A 19,042-nucleotide genomic window follows, 5' to 3' on the forward strand; every position below is an offset into this window, starting at 1 on the left:
CTGTTTGTCGGCCTGTCTGTCGGCCTGTCTGTCTGTCGGCCTGTCTGTCTGTCGGCCTGTCTGTCTGTCGGCCTGTCTGTCTGTCGGCCTGTCTGTCTGTCGGCCTGTCTGTCTGTCGGCCTGTCTGTCTGTCGGCCTGTCTGTCTGTCGGCCTGTCTGTCGGCCTGTCTGTCGGCCTGTCTGTCTGTCTGTCTGTCGGCCTGTCTGTCCGCCTGTCTGTCGGCCTGTCTGTCTGTCGGCTTGTCTGTCTGTCGGCCTGTCTGTCTGTCGGCCTGTCTGTCTGTCGGCCTGTCTGTCTGTCGGCCTGTCTGTCTGTCTGTCGGCCTGTCTGTCTGTCGGCCTGGCCTGTCTGTCTGTCTGTCGGCCTGTCTGTCTGTCGGCCTGGCCTGTCTGTCTGTCTGTCGGCCTGTCTGTCTGTCTGTCTGTCGGCCTGTCTGTCTGTCTGTCTGTCGGCCTGTCTGTCCGCCTGTCTGTCCGCCTTTCTGTCCGTTTGTCTGTCCGCCTGTCTGTCCGCCTGTCTGTCCGCCTGTCTGTCCGCCTGTCTGTCCGCCTGTCTGTCCGCCTGTCTGTCCGCCTGTCTGTCCGCCTGTCTGTCCGTTTGTCTGTCCGCCTGTCTGTCCGCCTGTCTGTCCGCCTGTCAGTCCGCCTGTCTGTCGGCCTGTCTGTCGGCCTGTCTGTCTGTCTGTCTGTCGGCCTGTCTGTCCGCCTGTCTGTCCGCCTGTCTGTCCGTTTGTCTGTCCGCCTGTCTGTCCGCCTGTCTGTCCGCCTGTCTGTCCGCCTGTCTGTCCACCTGTCTGTCCACCTGTCTGTCGGCCTGTCTGTCCGCCTGTCTGTCCGCCTGTCTGTCCGCCTGTCTGTCCGCCTGTCTGTCCGCCTGTCAGTCCGCCTGTCTGTCGGCCTGTCTGTCGGCCTGACTGTCAGCCTGTCTGTCGGCCTGTCTGTCGGCCTGCCTGTCTGTCGGCCTGCCTGTCTGTCGGCCTGTCTGTCTGTCTGTCGGCCTGTCTGTCTGTCGGCCTGGCCTGTCTGTCTGTCGGCCTGTCTGTCTGTCTGTCTGTCGGCCTGTCTGTCTGTCTGTCTGTCGGCCTGTCTGTCCGCCTGTCTGTCCGCCTGTCTGTCCACCTGTCTGTCCGCCTGTCTGTCCGCCTGTCTGTCGGCCTGTCTGTCCGCCTGTCTGTCGGCCTGTCTGTCGGCCTGTCTGTCGGCCTGTCTGTCGGCCTGTCTGTCTGTCGGCCTGTCTGTCTGTCGGCCTGTCTGTCTGTCGGCCTGTCTGTCTGTCTGTCAGCCTGTCTGTCTGTCGGCCTGGCCTGTCTGTCTGTCTGTCGGCCTGTCTGTCTGTCTGTCTGTCGGCCTGTGTGTCTGTCTGTCTGTCGGCCTGTCTGTCCGCCTGTCTGTCGGCCTGTCAGTCCGCCTGTCTGTCGGCCTGTCTGTCGGCCTGTCTGTCGGCCTGTCTGTCGGCCTGTCTGTCGGCCTGTCTGTCGGCCTGTCTGTCTGTCGGCCTGCCTGTCTGTCGGCCTGTCTGTCTGTCGGCCTGTCTGTCTGTCGGCCTGTCTGTCTGTCGGCCTGTCTGTCTGTCGGCCTGTCTGTCTGTCGGCCTGTCTGTCTGTCGGCCTGTCTGTCTGTCGGCCTGTCTGTCTGTCGGCCTGTCTGTCTGTCGGCCTGTCTGTCGGCCTGTCTGTCGGCCTGTCTGTCTGTCGGCCTGTCTGTCTGTCGGCCTGTCTGTCTGTCGGCCTGTCTGTCTGTCGGCCTGTCTGTCTGTCGGCCTGTCTGTCTGTCGGCCCGTCTGTCTGTCGGCCCGTCTGTCTGTCGGCCTGTCTGTCGGCCTGTCTGTCGGCCTGTCTGTCTGTCGGCCTGTCTGTCGGCCTGTCTGTCGGCCTGTCTGTCTGTCGGCCTGTCTGTCTGTCGGCCTGTCTGTCTGTCGGCCTGTCTGTCGGCCTGTCTGTCGGCCTGTCTGTCGGCCTGTCTGTCGGCCTGTCTGTCGGCCTGTCTGTCGGCCTGTCTGTCGGCCTGTCTGTCTGTCGGCCTGTCTGTCTGTCGGCCTGTCTGTCTGTCGGCCTGTCTGTCGTCCTGTCTGTCGGCCTGTCTGTCGGCCTGTCTGTCGGCCTGTCTGTCGGCCTGTCTGTCGGCCTGTCTGTCGGCCTGTCTGTCGGCCTGTCTGTCGGCCTGTCTGTCGGCCTGTCTGTCGGCCTGTCTGTCGGCCTGTCTGTCGGCCTGTCTGTCGGCCTGTCTGTCGGCCTGTCTGTCGGCCTGTCTGTCTGTCGGCCTGTCTGTCTGCCTGTCTGTCGGCCTGTCTGTCGGCCTGTCTGTCGGCCTGTCTGTCGGCCTGTCTGTCGGCCTGTCTGTCGGCCTGTCTGTCGGCCTGTCAGTCCCTTGGTCTCTCAGTCTGTCTGCCTGTCGGTCGGTTTTTTCGTTCGGTTTATTAATTTTTATTTAAATTTAAATGTCAAGCTCCGTAGGACCAAATTGAGGAGCAAATCTCCAAGGTCATGGAAGGTGTCAGTACATGAACTTACAACATAAAAAGTAATAACAGATAAAAATAAATGTTCATGAACATGAAAGAAAATCAGTCCATAAGTTTAAGCAAACGCTATCAGCAATGCAGTGAGCATCATCTGAATTTTTCAAGGAACTCCTCGACAGACCCATGAGGAAACTCTTCAGTTTCGATTTGAAAGCGCGTGGATTACTGCTAAGATTTTAGAATTCGAGTGGCAGCTTATTGAGAATGGATGCAGCAGTATACTGCACACCTTTTTGCACAAGAGTTAAGGAAGTCCAATCCAAATGGAGGTTTGATTTCTTCCGAGTATTAACCGAGTGAATGCTGCTTATTGTTGGAAATAAACTATTATTGGTAACAAGAAACGACAATAAGGAATATACATATTGAGAGGCCAATGTCAAAATACCCAGACTCGTGAAAAGAGGTCGACAAGAGGTTCGTGAACCCACGCCACTTATTGCCCGAACCGCCCGTTTCGGAGCCAAAAACATCCTTCTAGAATGGGAAAAGTTACTCCAAAACATAATACCATACGACATAAGTGAATGAAAATAAGCGAAGTAGACTAATTTACGTGTCGAAATATAACTCACTTTCGATACCGTTCGAATAGTGAAAATGGCAATATTAAGTCTTTGAACAAGATCTTGAACATGGGCTTTCCACAACTTACTATCTATCTGAACACCTAGGAGTTTGAACTGTTCAGTTTCACTAATTATATGCCCGTTCTGTGAGATTAAAACGTCAGGGTTTGTTGAATTGTGTGTTAGGAACTGTAAAAACTGAGTCTTACTGTGGTTTAATGTTTGTTTATTTTCTACAAATCATTAACTAAGGACATGTACTGCTCTACTTGAAACCGAGTCAATGTTGCACACAACATCTTTTACTACCAAGCTAGTGTCATCAGCAAACAGAAATATTTTAGAGTTACCCATAATAATACTAGAGAGCATATCATTTATATAAATAAGGAACAGGAGCGGCCCCAACACCTATCCTTGGGGCACCCCCCACTTGACAGTACCCCACTCAGATCCCACATCACAGCTAACATGTGCAGCACAGCACTTTAATATACTACTCGACACTGCATCATAAACATGAGAGTCCTTAGTCTTCAGTGATTTGATTATTGTCTCAATCTCCCTCTTGTCTGTATCACAGAGGAGTAATTCAGACGTCAATCTTGGAAAGGCATTTGCTAAGAAATTTATATGATTTCCTGTAGATACTAAAATTTTATTTAATTCACTAGCAATGCTCAGAAAATGTTTGTTAAATACTGTACATATATCTGACTTATCAGTAACAGAAATATTATTACTGCAAACTGCCTTTATATCGTCAACCTTGTGCTGCAGACCAGACACTTCCTTCGCAACTGACCATATGGCTTTAATTTTATCCTGTGAATTAGCTATTCTATCTGCATACCACATACTTTTTGCCTTGCTAATAACATTTTTAAGCACTTTACAATACTGTTTGTAATGGACTACTGCAGCTTGATGGTGACTACTTCTAACATTTTGATATAATTCCCGCTTTGTTCTACATGCTATCCGTATCCCACTAGTCAGCCAACTGGGCTGTCCATTACTGCTAGTACCCCGTTTAGAATGTTCTAATGGAATGCAACTCTCAAAGAGCATGAGAAATGTGTTATGGAAAGCATTGTATTTATCATATATATTATCGGCACCATAAACATCTAGCCACTCTTGGTCCTTGACAAGTTTTGAAAACTCTCTATTGCTGTTGGACTAACTTTCCTACGTAGTTTGTAATTAAATACGACATTGGTTAGAGTACAAAAACCTTTTAGTGTTGGTCTGTCGGTCTGTCTGTCTGTCAGCCTGTCTGTCTGTCTGTCAGCCTGTCTGTCTGTCTGTCAGCCTGTCTGTCTGTCAGCCTGTCTGTCTGTCTGTCGGTCTGTCAGCCTGTCTGTCTGTTGGTCTGTCTGTCTGTAAGCCTGTCTGCCTGTCAGTCAGCCTGTCTGTTGGTCTGTCTGTCTGTCAGCCTGTCTGTCTGTCTGTCAGCCTGTCTGTCTGTCTGTCAGCCTGTCTGTCTGCCTGTCTGTCAGCCTGTCTGTCTGTCTGTCTGTCAGCCTGTCTGTCTGTCTGTCGGTCTGTCAGCCTGTCTGTCTGTCAGCCTGTCTGTCTGTTGGTCTGTCTGTCTGTAAGCCTGTCTGCCTGTCAGTCAGCCTGTCAGTCAGCCTGTCTGTCGGTCTGTCTGTCGGTCTGTCAGCCTGTCTGTCTGTCCGACTGAGGAATGGGTAGAGATATTATGTTAACATTTATCTCATATACTGAAGTCTATGGTCCCTTGAAGGTGTGAAAAATATCAGGTTCTAAGTTAATGCAATCAATAGATTCGATAATGTATGCCATATATTTCGAAACTCGCTCATCGAAACTTGTAGGGTACCTCCTGCTGACCAAGAATCAATAAATTTGACAAGAAAAAGTTTCTCAGTACAAGCAGAGAGCTGTACCCGAAAATCGTGAATTAGTTATTATATTACACAAAATATATACTTTTTGCCATTTGTTGCCCTTCTGTCTATTAGAAATATGAAGTTGAAATTTATATCATATACTAATGTCTACGGCCCCTTGCCTGTGTAAAGAATTTAAGCTGCTAAGTAAATGCAGTCAAAAGGTGCAGCCATACATTTCACAAATTTTGATACTACCAAACTCACACATCAAAACCTACAGATGAACCGTCTATTTATGCAGGGGCGGGGGGAGGGGGAGGTGGCGTGCTGGTGGAGAGGTCCACGAGGGTGCCGGCCGCGGGAAAAGGGTTTCCACGTCCTTTTACTGAGTAACGTCGTCTGTAACGCCGTAGAACACATGTCCCCCATTGTTCCGGTGGGCTGTGATTTAATTTAATTGAGTTTGTAAGGAGCGTTCAGAGCGCGAGTCCTAGTAGCACTTGGGCGGTTTTTATTTCTTAGTGGAGCATCATTCTCCTTCTCTCCTGCCTTCCTTCAGCTTCCTGTGGTTTGTTGGTGCCAACTGTAGCCTCAGGGCCCTGTCAAATTTGTTGTTGTCAGCAGGTACCACCAGCCAGTGAACGGGTGCCTTTTTCTGATTTGAGTGGTTTTTACACTCAAACCAACCCACGAGTGCTAACTGAAGTGTTTCTACAATTCAGTATTCATATAAAATATTTGTAATTACATCCTATACGTGCCGAGAAACGTTCCATTAACAATTTTGCTGCCGCCGGTGTGGCTGAGTGGTTCTAGGCACTACAGTCTGTAACAGCGCGACCGCTACGGTCGCAGGTTCGAGTCCTCCCTCGGGCATGGGTGTGTGTGTTTGTCCTTAGGATAATTTAGGTTACGTAGTGTGTCAGCTTAGGGACTGATGACCTTCGTAGTTAAGTCCCATAAGTTTTCACACACATTTGAACATTTTGTTTTCCACACCATGGCATGGAACTTATCAGTTAATGAGCATGCAAACCAAAAATGAAAATGGTACTCATAGCCCAACAAAAATGTCGTTAATGAACTTCTACTACAGATTAGTTGTTATATTGGCCGCTAGTTTCGTACTGTAGTTAGATTATTCCCTTCATTTATACATACGAGTGAGGTGTGACGTCAGTACTTTCGTGCTTAATGGCCACCGCTAGTAGTTTTCCTTCGATAAAATCACAACAGCAACAAACTTTCATAACTTTGTCAATTTGATGTTGTATACGATATAAAATCGAAGTGTGGGGTCACCATTATGAATATTTCACTTAGCTCTTAAATTGTGAAAACAGGTTTGCGAATTATTGCTGTGCGACGAACTTTTAAATGATGGAAATGCTGTATCGTTGTACCCTTTTCATTAGCTTTTGAGATAAGGAGTCTTCCTGTTATTTTTAGATTCCCGTACCTCACTGTCAGCCTGCCTGTCGATCTATCTGTCCGTCTGTCAGCCTGTCTGTCTGTCGGTCTGTCGGTCTGAGGAATGGGTAGAGATATTATGTTAACATTTATTTTATATACTGAAGTTTATGGTCCCTTGAAAGTGTGAAAAATATCAGGTTCTAAGTTAATGCAATCAATAGATTCGATAATGTAAGCCATATATTTCGAAACTCGCTTATCGAAACTTGTAGGAATCAAAATCGTGAATTAGTTATTATATTACACAAAATATATACTTTTTGCCATTTGTTGTCCGTCTGTCTATTAAAACTCCTTTTTTCCTGAACAGCTAGAAGTATCGAGCTGAAATTTATGTCATATACTAATGTCTACGGCCCCTTGCCGGTGTAAAGAATTTAAGCTGCTAAGTCAATGCAGTCAAAAGATACGGCCATACATATCACATATTTTGATACTAGCAAACTCACACATCAAGGTGGCGTGCTGGTGGAGCGGCCCACGAGGGTGCCGGCCGCGGGAAAAGAGTTTCCACGTCCTTTTACTGAGTAGCGTCGCCTGTAAAGTCGTAGAACGCATGTACCCCGTTATTCCGGTAGGCTGTGATTTAATTTTATTGAGTTTGTAAGGAGCGTTCAGTGCCCGAGTCCTAGTAGCACTTGGCCGGTTTTTATTTCTTAGTGGAGCATCTTTCTCCTTCTCTCCTGCCTTCCTTCAGCTTCCTGTGGTTTGTTGGTGCCAACTGTGGCCTCAGGGCCCTGTCAGATTTGTTTGTTGTCAGCAGGTACCATCAACCAGTGAACGGGTGCCTTTTTTTGAGCCGGCCGCGGTGGTCTCGCGGTTCTAGGCGCGCAGTCCGGAACCGTGCGACTGCTACGGTCGCAGGTTCGAATCCTGCCTCGGGCATGGATGTGTGTGATGTCTTTAGGTTAGTTAGGTTTAAGTAGTTCTAAGTTCTAGGGGACTGATGACCACAGCAGTTGAGTCCCATAGTGCTCAGAGCCATTTGAACCATTTGAACCTTTTTTTGACTTGAGTGGTTCTACACTCAAACCAACCCACAAGTGCTAACTGAAATGTTCATATAAATTCAGTATTTATATAAAATATTTGTGATTACTTCCTATACGCGCCGAGAAACGTTCCATTAACAATTTTACTGCCGGCCGGAGTGGCCGAACGGTTCTAGGCGCTACAGTCTGAAACCGCGCGAACGCTACTGTCGCAGGTTCGAGTCCATCCTCGGCCATGGGTGTGTGTGATACCCTTAGGTTAGTTAGGTTTAAGTAGTTGTAAGTTCTAGGGGACTGATGACCTCAGAAGTTAAGTCCCATAGTGGTCATAGCCATTTTGAACAATTTTACTGAAAGTGAAATCGAAACATAAAATTTAATCCAGATTCAGAATCCTCAATATAATATCATATTTAAGGAATTATGTATACAATACATTCATGTAGTTCGTGATATTCATGTAATTTCTGGCGAATAAGTATTTTTGATAAAGAGAAACATAAATTTTTAACATTTTACATGTACTTATATTTCAACAAAACAGAGTTTAAAAATAGACCTTAAGTTTTATTTTAATAATATAACACATAATTTTAAGTTAAAAATTTATCAAGGTCTGTTGTTTTGGCTCAGATGTGGTTGATGGACACAATTCATCACTTCAACCAACAGGCAGCAGATCACCTAACTCGCGTTCTTCCATGCGCATTATAGCAAGAGATAGAGAAAAAAAAATTTTTCACAATATCTTTATGTGGTACGATGTTTTGGAATCCAGATCATCTCCTACGTTACTTCTTTCAGATTTTCAAAAGAGCACATTATCTGGCACAAGGCTCTCTTCACAACCAAGAGGTCATTAATTATCATCTCCAATAACAACTAAATTGTGTCCAGAGCACTACGAAAGGCAGTTTCCTCAATTAACACATCTGCATCCTCTATTGCCTTCTTGATGACCATTTGCACTACCTGAAATTCCTTATGAAAAAAAAAATGGTTCAAATGGCTCTGAGCACTATGGGACTTAACATCTGACGTCATCAGTTCCCTAGAACTTAGAACTACTTAAACCTAAATAACCTAAGGACATCACACACATCCATGCCCGAGGCAGGATTCGAATCTGCGACCGTAGCGGTCGCGCGGTTCCAGACTGAAGGGCCTAGAACCGCTCGGCCATTCATTATGAAGGAATGAGATGAAGCGGGAGTTATTTTTTCATTTGGTAACAATTTATCCTTTGGCATCTGTGGAAACAATGCACTATCACTAGCATAGAGCGACGAGCACTTTCGGTGTTTTTGTGCTCCTTTTATTTTCTTCGTGGGGTACCCATCGAAGACTACCGCAACATTTTAACAATAATGTCGCCGTAAGTAGGTCACAAACCTTTTAAAAATAGAATAAAAACATTCGTTCCGATTCCAGTGAACTCTGTGTAGAAGGTAGCCACCATCTACTACATCAGCTTTGCTCTTCCCCATTTCTATGACACTAAATACGGGCGTGAAGGTAAAGTAAATGAGGACGCTATCCCTTTGCGAATGCCTTCCTCAGAGAAAAGTGACAATGGAAAGAGAGCAGGTTCGTTCTCGAAGATTTTTTCGGTCATCATCAGACTGCTTAGAGACGATCATTCTGTGGAAAAGTCTGAGAGGATCCAGAGCTACTTCTCCTTTCTTCGTTTTGATTTGGTTAACAACTATTGCCAGAAACACCATTGCATCTTTACGTCGGAAATGCATGTTCTCAAAATTGCTGTTCACAGTTCTATTCATTCCTCTAGCACCAACCGCCAGGGACATATGACAATTGACGTCTTCACCTCAATCACACCATTGAGGGTTGATTTGGGGGAAGAGACCAAACAACGAGGTCTTCGGTCTCATCGGGTTAAGGAAGGATGAGGAAGGAAATCGGCCGTGCCCTGTCAAACGAACCATTCCGGCATTTACCTGAAGCGATTTAGAGAAATCACGGAAAACCTAAATCAGGATGGCCGGACGCGGGATTGAACCCTCGTCCTCCCGAATGCGAGTCCAGTGTGCTAATGACATTAAGTGTTTAACACTTGGAAAAGGATTATGACTGGAAAATTGGTGAGTTAGTTTATTATCGTCACGTTTATTTTTCGAAATGTATGTGTAAAATGTTGAAAATTTGTGTTTCTCTTTTTCAGAAATGCCTATTCCCCAGAAATTATATGAATGGTATGAACTACACATATACAGGGTGAGTCACCTAACATTACCGCTGGATATATTTCATAAACCACATCAAATACTGACGAATCGATTCCACAGACCGAACGTGAAGAGAGGGGCTAGTCTAATTGGTTAATACAAACCATAAAAGATGCAGGGAAGTATGTTTTTTAACACAAACCTACGTTTTTTTAAATGGAACCCCGTTAGTTTTGTTAGCACATCGGAACATATAAACAAGTACGTAATCAGTTCCGTTTGTTGCATTGTAAAATGTTAATTACATCCGGAGATATTGTAACCTAAAGTTGACGCTTGAGAACCACTCCTCCGCTGTTCGATCGTGTGTATCGGAGAGCACCGAATTACGTAGGGATCCAAAGGGAACGGTGATGGACCTTAGGTACAGAAGATACTGGAACAACACATTAAGTCCACATGCTAACACCTTTTTATTGGTCTTTTTCACTGACGCACATGTACATTACCCTGAGGGGTGAGGTACACGTTCGACGGGCGTTTCATAAGACGTGGAGGACGCATAAATTGGCCAGCCCGTTCTCCTGATCTTACACCTCTGGACTTCTTTCTTTGGGGTACGTTAAAGGAGAATGTGTACCGTGATGTGCCTACAACCCGCAGAGGATATGAAACAACGTATTGTGGCAGCCTGCGGCGACATTACACCAGATGTAGTGCGGCGTGTACGACATTCATTACGCCAGAGATTGCAATTGTGTGCAGCAAATGATGGCCACCACATTGAACATCTATTGGCCTGACATGTCGGGACACACTCTATTCCACTCCGTAATTGAAAACGGAAAGCACGTGTGTACGTGTACCTCACCCCTCATGGTAACGTACAGGTGCGTAAGTGAAAAAGACCAATAAAAAGGTGTTAGCTTGTGGACTTGATATGCTGTTCCAGTCGCTTCTGTAACTAAGATCCATCACCGTTCCCTTTGGATACCTACGTAATTCGGTGCTCTCCGATACACACGATCGAACAGCGGAGGAGTGGTTCTCAAGCGTCAACTTTAGGTTACAATATCTCCGGATGTAATTAACATTTTACAATGCAACAAACGGCACTGATTACGTATTTGTTTATATGTTCAGATGTGCTATCAAAACTAACGGGGTTCCATTTAAAAAAACGTAGGTTTGTGGTAAAAAACATACTTTCGTGCATCTTTTATGGTTTTTATTAACCAATTAGACTAGCCCCTCTCCTCACGTTCGGTCTGTGGAAACGATTCGTCAGTATTTGATGTGATTTACGAAATATATCCAGCGGTAACGTTAGGTGACTCACCCTGTATATTGCATACGTAATGACTTAAATATGATATTACATTCATGATTACTGTTTTTGACTCTGAATTGCATTTTCAGTTGCGAGTTCAGTTTCACTAAAATTGTTAATGCGACTTTTATCGGGGTATATGAGGAGTAATTACAAATATTTCATACGTATCGATCTTGAAGGAAATTAAATCCTCTACAACATTGATTATTATGCACTGTGCTGAAAAGTGTACTAAAAAAGTTACTAAGGCAAAACCAATGACACATCTTATTTTGATTTCTCGACTTTTCGCAGATTTTGACAACCTATTACCTAATTATCTGTTCCTGATCTTCCAAGTTGTGTGTGAAACTGGCAGTAAATTTAACGCACTTTAAAACCGATAACGGCATATTTTTGCTTAAAATGACTGGAAGCGAATTACTGAGGAAAAACTGAAATTCTTTCATTTCTTAGCGGTTTTTTTAAGGTGGCGGATAACCCACGAGGGATAGAAAGTCTAAAACTGGAATATTTCACGATAGGAGTAACACATACAACATAACTGAAAATCGAATATACACCACTTGTTGCAACCCAACCCCTTTTTCGGAGCTCTCTACTGACCTAGCAGTGAGGGAACGTACGTTCTTCAGAAGATGAGGTCTTGGTGGAAGCAACGTCCCGCTATGCGGGCTGCAGGACTCCGCCTCTTAAGGCGTTCGTAAGGGCGATAGCGAGCTATGACGTCAGCTGCGAGGCTTGTGGTCGCCAGCTGCTTCCGACCTCTGCCTGCGCATAGGCGCCAACGACAGGTTGATAAGGCTTTCAAGGCAGCTTTAAGCAGATCTAGCTCAACGGAAATTCTAGAAACCTCTGGAAACACAGGGTCTCAACAACGTTGTGGTTGTACCAATTTCTGCTAGTCACCCGCACAGATGGGCGAAAACATTCGCAGTCCAGCGACAAAGAACACTTCTTCGCGTCACGTTTTAGTACACGCTAATCGGGACGAATCCTGTAAACCCGTGAGATTCCTGTCTAAATTTCATAGCGATGCTTTATTTAGGAAGAGATCCTCAAATACCAGTGCGGTGATCGTTTGAATTTTTTGCGATTTCTCTGCAGCAGTGCATGTTAATGTCAGTATGAATACTTCAGAAAACCTACAGATGATTCTTCCATACTTCTTCTTCGATAACTGAAATGTTACTCCATGATTAATGATGTTACAGTCCACAGGACGTTAAATCCTAAGATAGTAATAAATTAATGCGACCACCGCCTATATTCGAAAAAAATGGCTCTGAGCACTATGGGACTCAACATCTTAGGTCATAAGTCCTCTAGAACTTAGAACTACTTAAACCTAACTAACCTAAGGACATCACACACACCCATGCCCGAGGCAGGATTCGAACCTGCGACCGTAGCAGCCCCGCGGTTCCGGACTGCAGCGCCAGAACCGCATGGCCACCGCGGCCGGCGCCTATATTCGACATCACCACTCATAGACGGCAGGTGGCACCACTAGCAGTGAAGAGCATTTAAAACGTGTCTCGACGGGGAGGGGGGCCGGCGGGGGGACGTGTAAAATGACTTCCAAAAGGGCATAATAACAATGAGAGTATGGCAATGGTGGCCGGGAGACCCCTCGTGGGGCGGTTCGGCCGCCGCTCCACAAGTTCTTTAACGCCACTACGGCGACTTGCGAGTGAATGAAGACGAAATGATGATGAAAGACACACACAACACCCAGTCATAGGTAGGTTTTCGTGGCATTCCATAAGTGACCTGTCATTCTGGAAGGCACAGTTTATCAACACAAGTACGCATCAATCCTTGGAGACCGTGTCCACCCCTACACGTAGTTCGTTTTTTCCACTGCACGAAGGCATACACCAACAGGACAACGCTACGTGTCTCACAGCTTCCACTGTACGTGCATCGTTCGAAGACCACCAGTATGAGATTACCGTACTCCAGTGGCCACCAAACTCCCCGGACTTAAACTCAATCTAGAATATGTGGGATTACCTCGATAGAGCTATTCTTGCTTTATATCATCAACCGGGAAACCTAGCGCAGTTAGCGATGGCGCTGGAGTCGGCAAGGCTCCACATACCTATTCGTATCTTCCAGAACCTCAGTGACTCTCTTCCTACGCGTCTCGCAGCGGCCCACGCTGCAAAAGGTGGTTAGTCAGGCTGTTGACGGGTGGTCACATTAATGTGACTGGACCGTGTAGATCTTCTTTAGGGAGTGGGATAATACCACTGCGAGCGGGATTAGTCGAGCGGTCTGAGGCGCTGCAGTCATGGATTGTGCGGCTGGTCCCGGCGGAGGTTCGAGTTCTCCCTTGGGCATGGGTGTGTGTGTTTGTACTTAGGATAATTTACGTTAAGTAGTGTGTAAGCTTGGGGACTGATGACATTAGCAGCTAAGTCCCATAAGATTTCACACACATTTGAACATTAATGAACATTTGATAGTACCACTATAGCAATATTATTTAGAAAAACGTTGCGTGAAATTCCTGCGTAAAATGAAAAGAAATAGCTCAGAACACCACAGCGTCTCATTGAACGACTTGTTTTTATAATGGAGAAACCGAACTCCAACGGTCTAGTACAGTAGGTGTAAAAATAAAATGTCTCAATTGTATTTCAGTCACGAAGCTTAATTATTTTCAAAATATCATTAGTATTATCACTATTTGGTAACAGTATTTTTGTGTGTGAAATCTTATGGGACGTAACTGCTAAGGTCATCAGTCCCTAAGCTTACGCACTACTTAACCTAAATTATCCTAAGGACAAATACACGCACCCATGCCTGAGGGAGGACTTGAACGTCCTCCGGGATCAGCCGCACAATCCATGACTGCAGCGCCTTACACCGCTCGGCTAATCCCGCGCGGCTTGGTAACACTGTAATACTAATTACCAGTAATTATATTTTATCCAAATACTAGCATTAACACGTGACATAATGGGGTGGAGGTTACAGCTTCTGATACGAATGTATGAACACCATCTACCCCACATGGTCCACTCACTATACAAATGCATTGTGCTTTGTACCATTCATCTCTGACAGTATAATCGAGACATATATGCTTAAACATCTGGTGAAATGTGCCTGCTCCGATTTGTAGGTAGTTCGCGCAGTGGACTCGATTATGATTCATTGTTCACTTAACACAACACAACAGTAATTACGTAATTGTCAATACATTGTTGTAGGGCCTATACAGTATCTTTATTATTAGTGGCAGTCGTCAACACAAGGCACTGGAAGCTTGAAGTACTCATTTCTGTCGGTTTTCAATTATGCAGTTCAGCAGCTATGTGGTTTACAGACACTAAATCTAACGCACGTATTTTAACTTGCTTCATTTTAAATAGGGGTGCACAGTGTGGGTGATGCAAGTGTCGCTAGGGAAAGGAGTTTTAGAGAGGAAGTGCGTTAGTTAGCTTTACTTTCTGAGAAGGTCTCGTAGGTACCACTTGAAAGATACCCTGAGAACTCCATCACCCTGCAAATAAATAAAAAAAATAAAAAATGTAAATAATCAGAACCAGTTGTCTCACTGATTCATTACACTGAGTCATTACTTCGTGGTTTAATAAAACACCTAAAAAAAGCTAAACAGCATATATCTTTCGTCATTTTAAAAATAAAAGCGTTCAAAGAAAATTCATGTTCATTCTCAACCGTAGTTTGGCGTTAATGTTGATGATGCTGGAGGAAAGGGCAGGCAGGGGTGGTAGCAGCTAATATCTGATTGTAGTCGGGAGTAACGACCTCAGAAAGGTTGGGAATCTCTGGTCTAGTTGCTAAACACCACCCAAAGTGGACCTCGGTTGTCGTGTTATCGTCTGTAGCTGATCTGGAAGTGTATCAGTCAGATATAGATAGGTCTCTAGAGGTATGTGAAAAAATGCTGTCTGTGACTGAAAGGTTTAAGATGATTTTACATCATCTGTAACATTTAATTCCTGGCCGAGACCATGTGCTCGTCTTCTTGGCTGTTGTGGACTCCATAGCCAGTTTCCTTTATCTGGAGGGTGGGACTTTATCCAACCTGTAGGTGATGACTCCGTCTTCCATGTTCCTTCTATATGGGGTTGTAGTCAGGCCCTACTGTTCTGCTTTAAGAGATAGTGGCTTTTTCACGACACCAGCTAATTTTCCGTACTTTCTGAGAGGTCCTGACAAGAAGCAGCACTTTGCGCAGCAGTGCTATTAGTGAGAGCAGGAAGTATCCAATGAAAATAACTGAATTCTGCCCACGAGGTCAACTGACTGAAAGGCACGAATATCAAAACAATTTTATGGAGCGGGCCAGAGTTTACGAAATTATGAGTCGGCTGGCAGCCCTCGCAAATGTGGGAGGTGAGTTCTGGGCGCTTCGGGGCAGAAGTGTTGTTTTGAGAGGTTCGTGTACATCGAGTCGAAAATGATCGATATGGTTATTCTTCTGGTGCGACAGGGGCAGAACAGGTTTCGCACCGAATACTGCAGCGTTAGGCAAGCTGGAGACGGTACTAAATTAAAGGACGGACGTCGGGGGTTCAAATTGAAGCCAGTTAAGTACATTCGTTTACATAGAAACTTAAAGTGTGTTGTTTTTGTGTGTCTTTTGATCGAGCGACTGAATCGTTATTCTGTTTTGTCTCAGTGGAGACTGACGGAACTTGTTAGGGACAAGCTAGAGGAAGTGCTATTGGTGTACGTTATGTTGTCAAGTGGCCGGGTCTCGGAATTTTGGTGAATGTAATGAGATTGCCAGGAGGCACTTATTCGTGATATTGCGAGGAAGGAAGAAAGATTATTGTTTGACATCCTGTCGATGACGCGGACGTTAGAAACGGACGAAATCTCGGGTTGGGGATTGTTGAGGAAGGTAATCGTTTCACAGAAACCGTCGCGGTATCCGCCTTAAACAATTTAAGGAAATCACGGTAAACCTAAATCTTGATGGAAGGAGGATGATTTGAGCCGCTATCTTCAATATGTGTGTCACCTCGCTCGATACTAGTGGTACTGGGGCACCGACAGTTTTAATCCTTACCCGCCGGCCAAGGTAGGCTGGCGAACCTTTAGACTGATTTTACGAGTTTGGCAGTGCAGACAATTAATCTTAGTCCGCCAGTCAACGTATCCGTGTATACATGCAGAGCAGTATGTCGCGTAACTTATCCTGTGCGTAGCACATCGCCAAGAAAGTAGAATCTGGCCACGCTTGCGAGTGAGACTTCACGCTACTACGAAAATTCTGAAGACAAGACGAAAGAAACGTTTCACATTCCGTTACACAGACCACATTGTGTGTTGTATGTTGAACCGGTGACCTAGAAGCAATGGAGAGGTTTCGTCCCGCCGTAGCCCTCAGTGGTTCACAACCCCATAACAGGCTACAGCAGTCCACCCGCCCCACCGCCGCCACACACCGAACCCAGGGTTATTGCGCGGTTCGGCCCCTAGTGGACACCCTGGGAACGTCTCATACCAGACGAGTGTAACCCCAAATGTTTCTGTCGTAGAGTAATTGCGATGTACGCGTACGTGGAGGTAGTGTTTGCGCAGCAATCGCCGACATAGTGTAACTGAGGCGGAATAAGGGGAACCAGCCCGCATTCGCCGAGGCAGATGGAAAACCGCCTTAAAACCAACCATAGGCTGGCCGGTACACCGGACCTCGACACTAATCCGCAAGGAGGATTAGTGCCAGAGACCGACACTCCTTCCTGCTAGGGAAGAAGCGCGTTAGACCGCGCGGCTAGCCGGGCGGCCCTCAGAATTCATTACTACAATGAAGACGTGCACACCCAGATTTTATGTAACACATTATTCGATATTATTAATAACATATACACTTGGTTCTACCAAGAAAGTCCTCAATGGAATAAAATAAACTGGCCACAATTAAATCCTCTAGACCACTCTTATATTGTGCTTTACTAGTAGCTAAACTTAGGCTACTTACTGAAAATGCCTGTTACTGAATAACATACGTCTTTCTCGAACAAAGTAAGTGACTTTAAATTTTTGTGAAGATTATTCTTATATCTAGTACTGATCACATGAACCGAGCTGTTGATTTGAAAACAGCCGGTCGCGGTGGTCTAGCGGTCCTAGGCGCTCAGTCCAGAACCGCGCGACTGCTACGGTCGCAGGTTCGAATCCTGCCTCGGGCATGGATGTGTGTGATGTAATTAGGTTAGTTAGGTTTAAGTGGTTCTAAGTTCTAGGGGACTGATGACCACAGATGTTAAGTCCCATAGTGCTCAGAGCCATTTGATTTGAAAACGGAATGTATTATTTACGACAAATTTCATCGAAGATTCTGGGAACTTCTTTATTTTTACGTCTGTCTCGAACGACATCAGCAAGGAGACGCAGGGAAGCACTAACCTAACGTAATGGTCACACAAATATTTAGCTGAGTTATCATTAGGATACACCAAGGAAGTGCTCTCAAGTATATATATAGGGTGTAATTCAGACGCCGCTACCGATGTCGTTTTATGCAACCCACAATGTTATGTTTGATCGTTACAAACTACAAGCGAGAGTTCTGTATTCCCTCGCTCGCTATGCGCAAAATATTAGTCCTACAGCAAAAATGAACAGGACGTTTTTGCAGGAAATTTAATGTAGTTAAAATTTGTACTGGGATACGTGTTTCGTGGAGGCCACGGTTTCAGAGCTAGTGATGTTCAAACGCACCTCCACCCCCACACCCATCCCTCACCAGTCAGAATTTCTAGTACGTTGTTCGTGGCATTTCCTTCTACTACTGTATAAAAATTTCCGTCTACACGAGCTATTCCAGATACTTTACCTTCTTCGGTCTCTCTGGATTGGGCTCTTACGCCACCAGCGTAGACGGATATTTCATTAACAGTATTAATTTAAACGTGCCCGTGAGGGTAATGAAAGAAAATCGACTTTTGTAAACGTTACGCTAAAATAACTTACGCTGAGAGTTCGATTCAAACTTAACCCTTAAAAGTACAGTAGTTTCGTAGTCAGAAGACCTGACGAAACAAAGATATAATTGTTTATTTTGTGCTACTAAAATTCATAAAACTGATAGGTAAAATTTATACAAACGTCATTTTTACAATCTGGAAGTTCCCCATTAAGCCAGTGGCGTAATAAGGTCAGTCAATGAAGACCGAAACAGATCGGATGTAGGAAATAATTCGTGCAGTCACAAATTTTTATACACGGACAGGAGGGAGTGCCATGAAAAACATACTAAAAATCCTGGCCGTTGGGGACTGACTGTGGGAGTGGGGATGCGCTTGAAGGTCAATTATGTACGTTCTTCTTCAATAACGCGAAAACTGCACCCTCTGCTGAACGAATCCCAACGCAAAACTTAACTACATTCAATTTCCTACTAAAAGGTCCCGCTCATTTTTTCTGCCGGACTAATAGTTCTCGCGTAGTGACCAAGAGAATATGAAAATCTGGCCTGTGATTTTTGAAGGCCAGCTATAACATTGCTGGTTGTATAAAACGGCATCGATAGGGGCAGCTGAATCACCCTGTGTAACGCTTCTCCAGCCATTTTGGACTCTTATTACTGTGACAAACCGCATTATCTTATGAAACACTTCATCCTTACGAGAAACAAGAAATGTTTGGGGTTTCAAAACACGTTAGCAATAAGGCTATTGAAGAAGGAGCCCAAGTTAGGAACGGATAAGGAGAGACGAAGGAAATCGGCCTTGTCCTTTTCAAAGGAACCGTAAAAAATTCACCTTAATTACTTTCTGAAAAGCAAATTTAAATCATCTGACGCAGTTTGAATCCCGCCCACCCATAACGAGAGTCGAGTACGCTAGACACTCCGCTACCTCGTTCGCAGTGACCTAGCGAGGAGCCCCTTATAGATAACTGCTATTTTAATCCGTCTCGTCATACATATTTAGGTCTTCCCTTGTTTCTCTTACCCGCTTAAAACAAATGCTGTTATGATTCCCGCCTAAAGTATGCAGTCGATTTTCTCCCTCAGTCCGAGCACAAGCATAGGATAGGGGATCGGCCGCGTCTTTTTCATAAGAGAAATGACAATCCTAAACAACATACATTCGTATTCTGCAAACCACAGTG

General features: G+C 45.3%; 1 protein-coding gene across 1 annotated transcript in view; it reads right to left on the reverse strand.

Moving 5' to 3' along the window:
• Positions 1-19,042, reverse strand: part of LOC126298315 (zinc finger CCCH domain-containing protein 13-like) — a 59,981-nt gene that overhangs the window by 2,348 nt on the left and 38,591 nt on the right. Inside the window, exon 2 of the mRNA XM_049989611.1 lies at positions 1,501-2,388. Within this exon, the coding sequence (XP_049845568.1) occupies positions 1,501-2,388 (888 nt within the window). The remainder of the gene's footprint in view (positions 1-1,500; positions 2,389-19,042) is intronic.

This window comes from Schistocerca gregaria, chromosome X (genome assembly GCF_023897955.1).
Source record: "Schistocerca gregaria isolate iqSchGreg1 chromosome X, iqSchGreg1.2, whole genome shotgun sequence".
NCBI classification, from domain to species: Eukaryota; Metazoa; Arthropoda; class Insecta; order Orthoptera; family Acrididae; genus Schistocerca; species Schistocerca gregaria.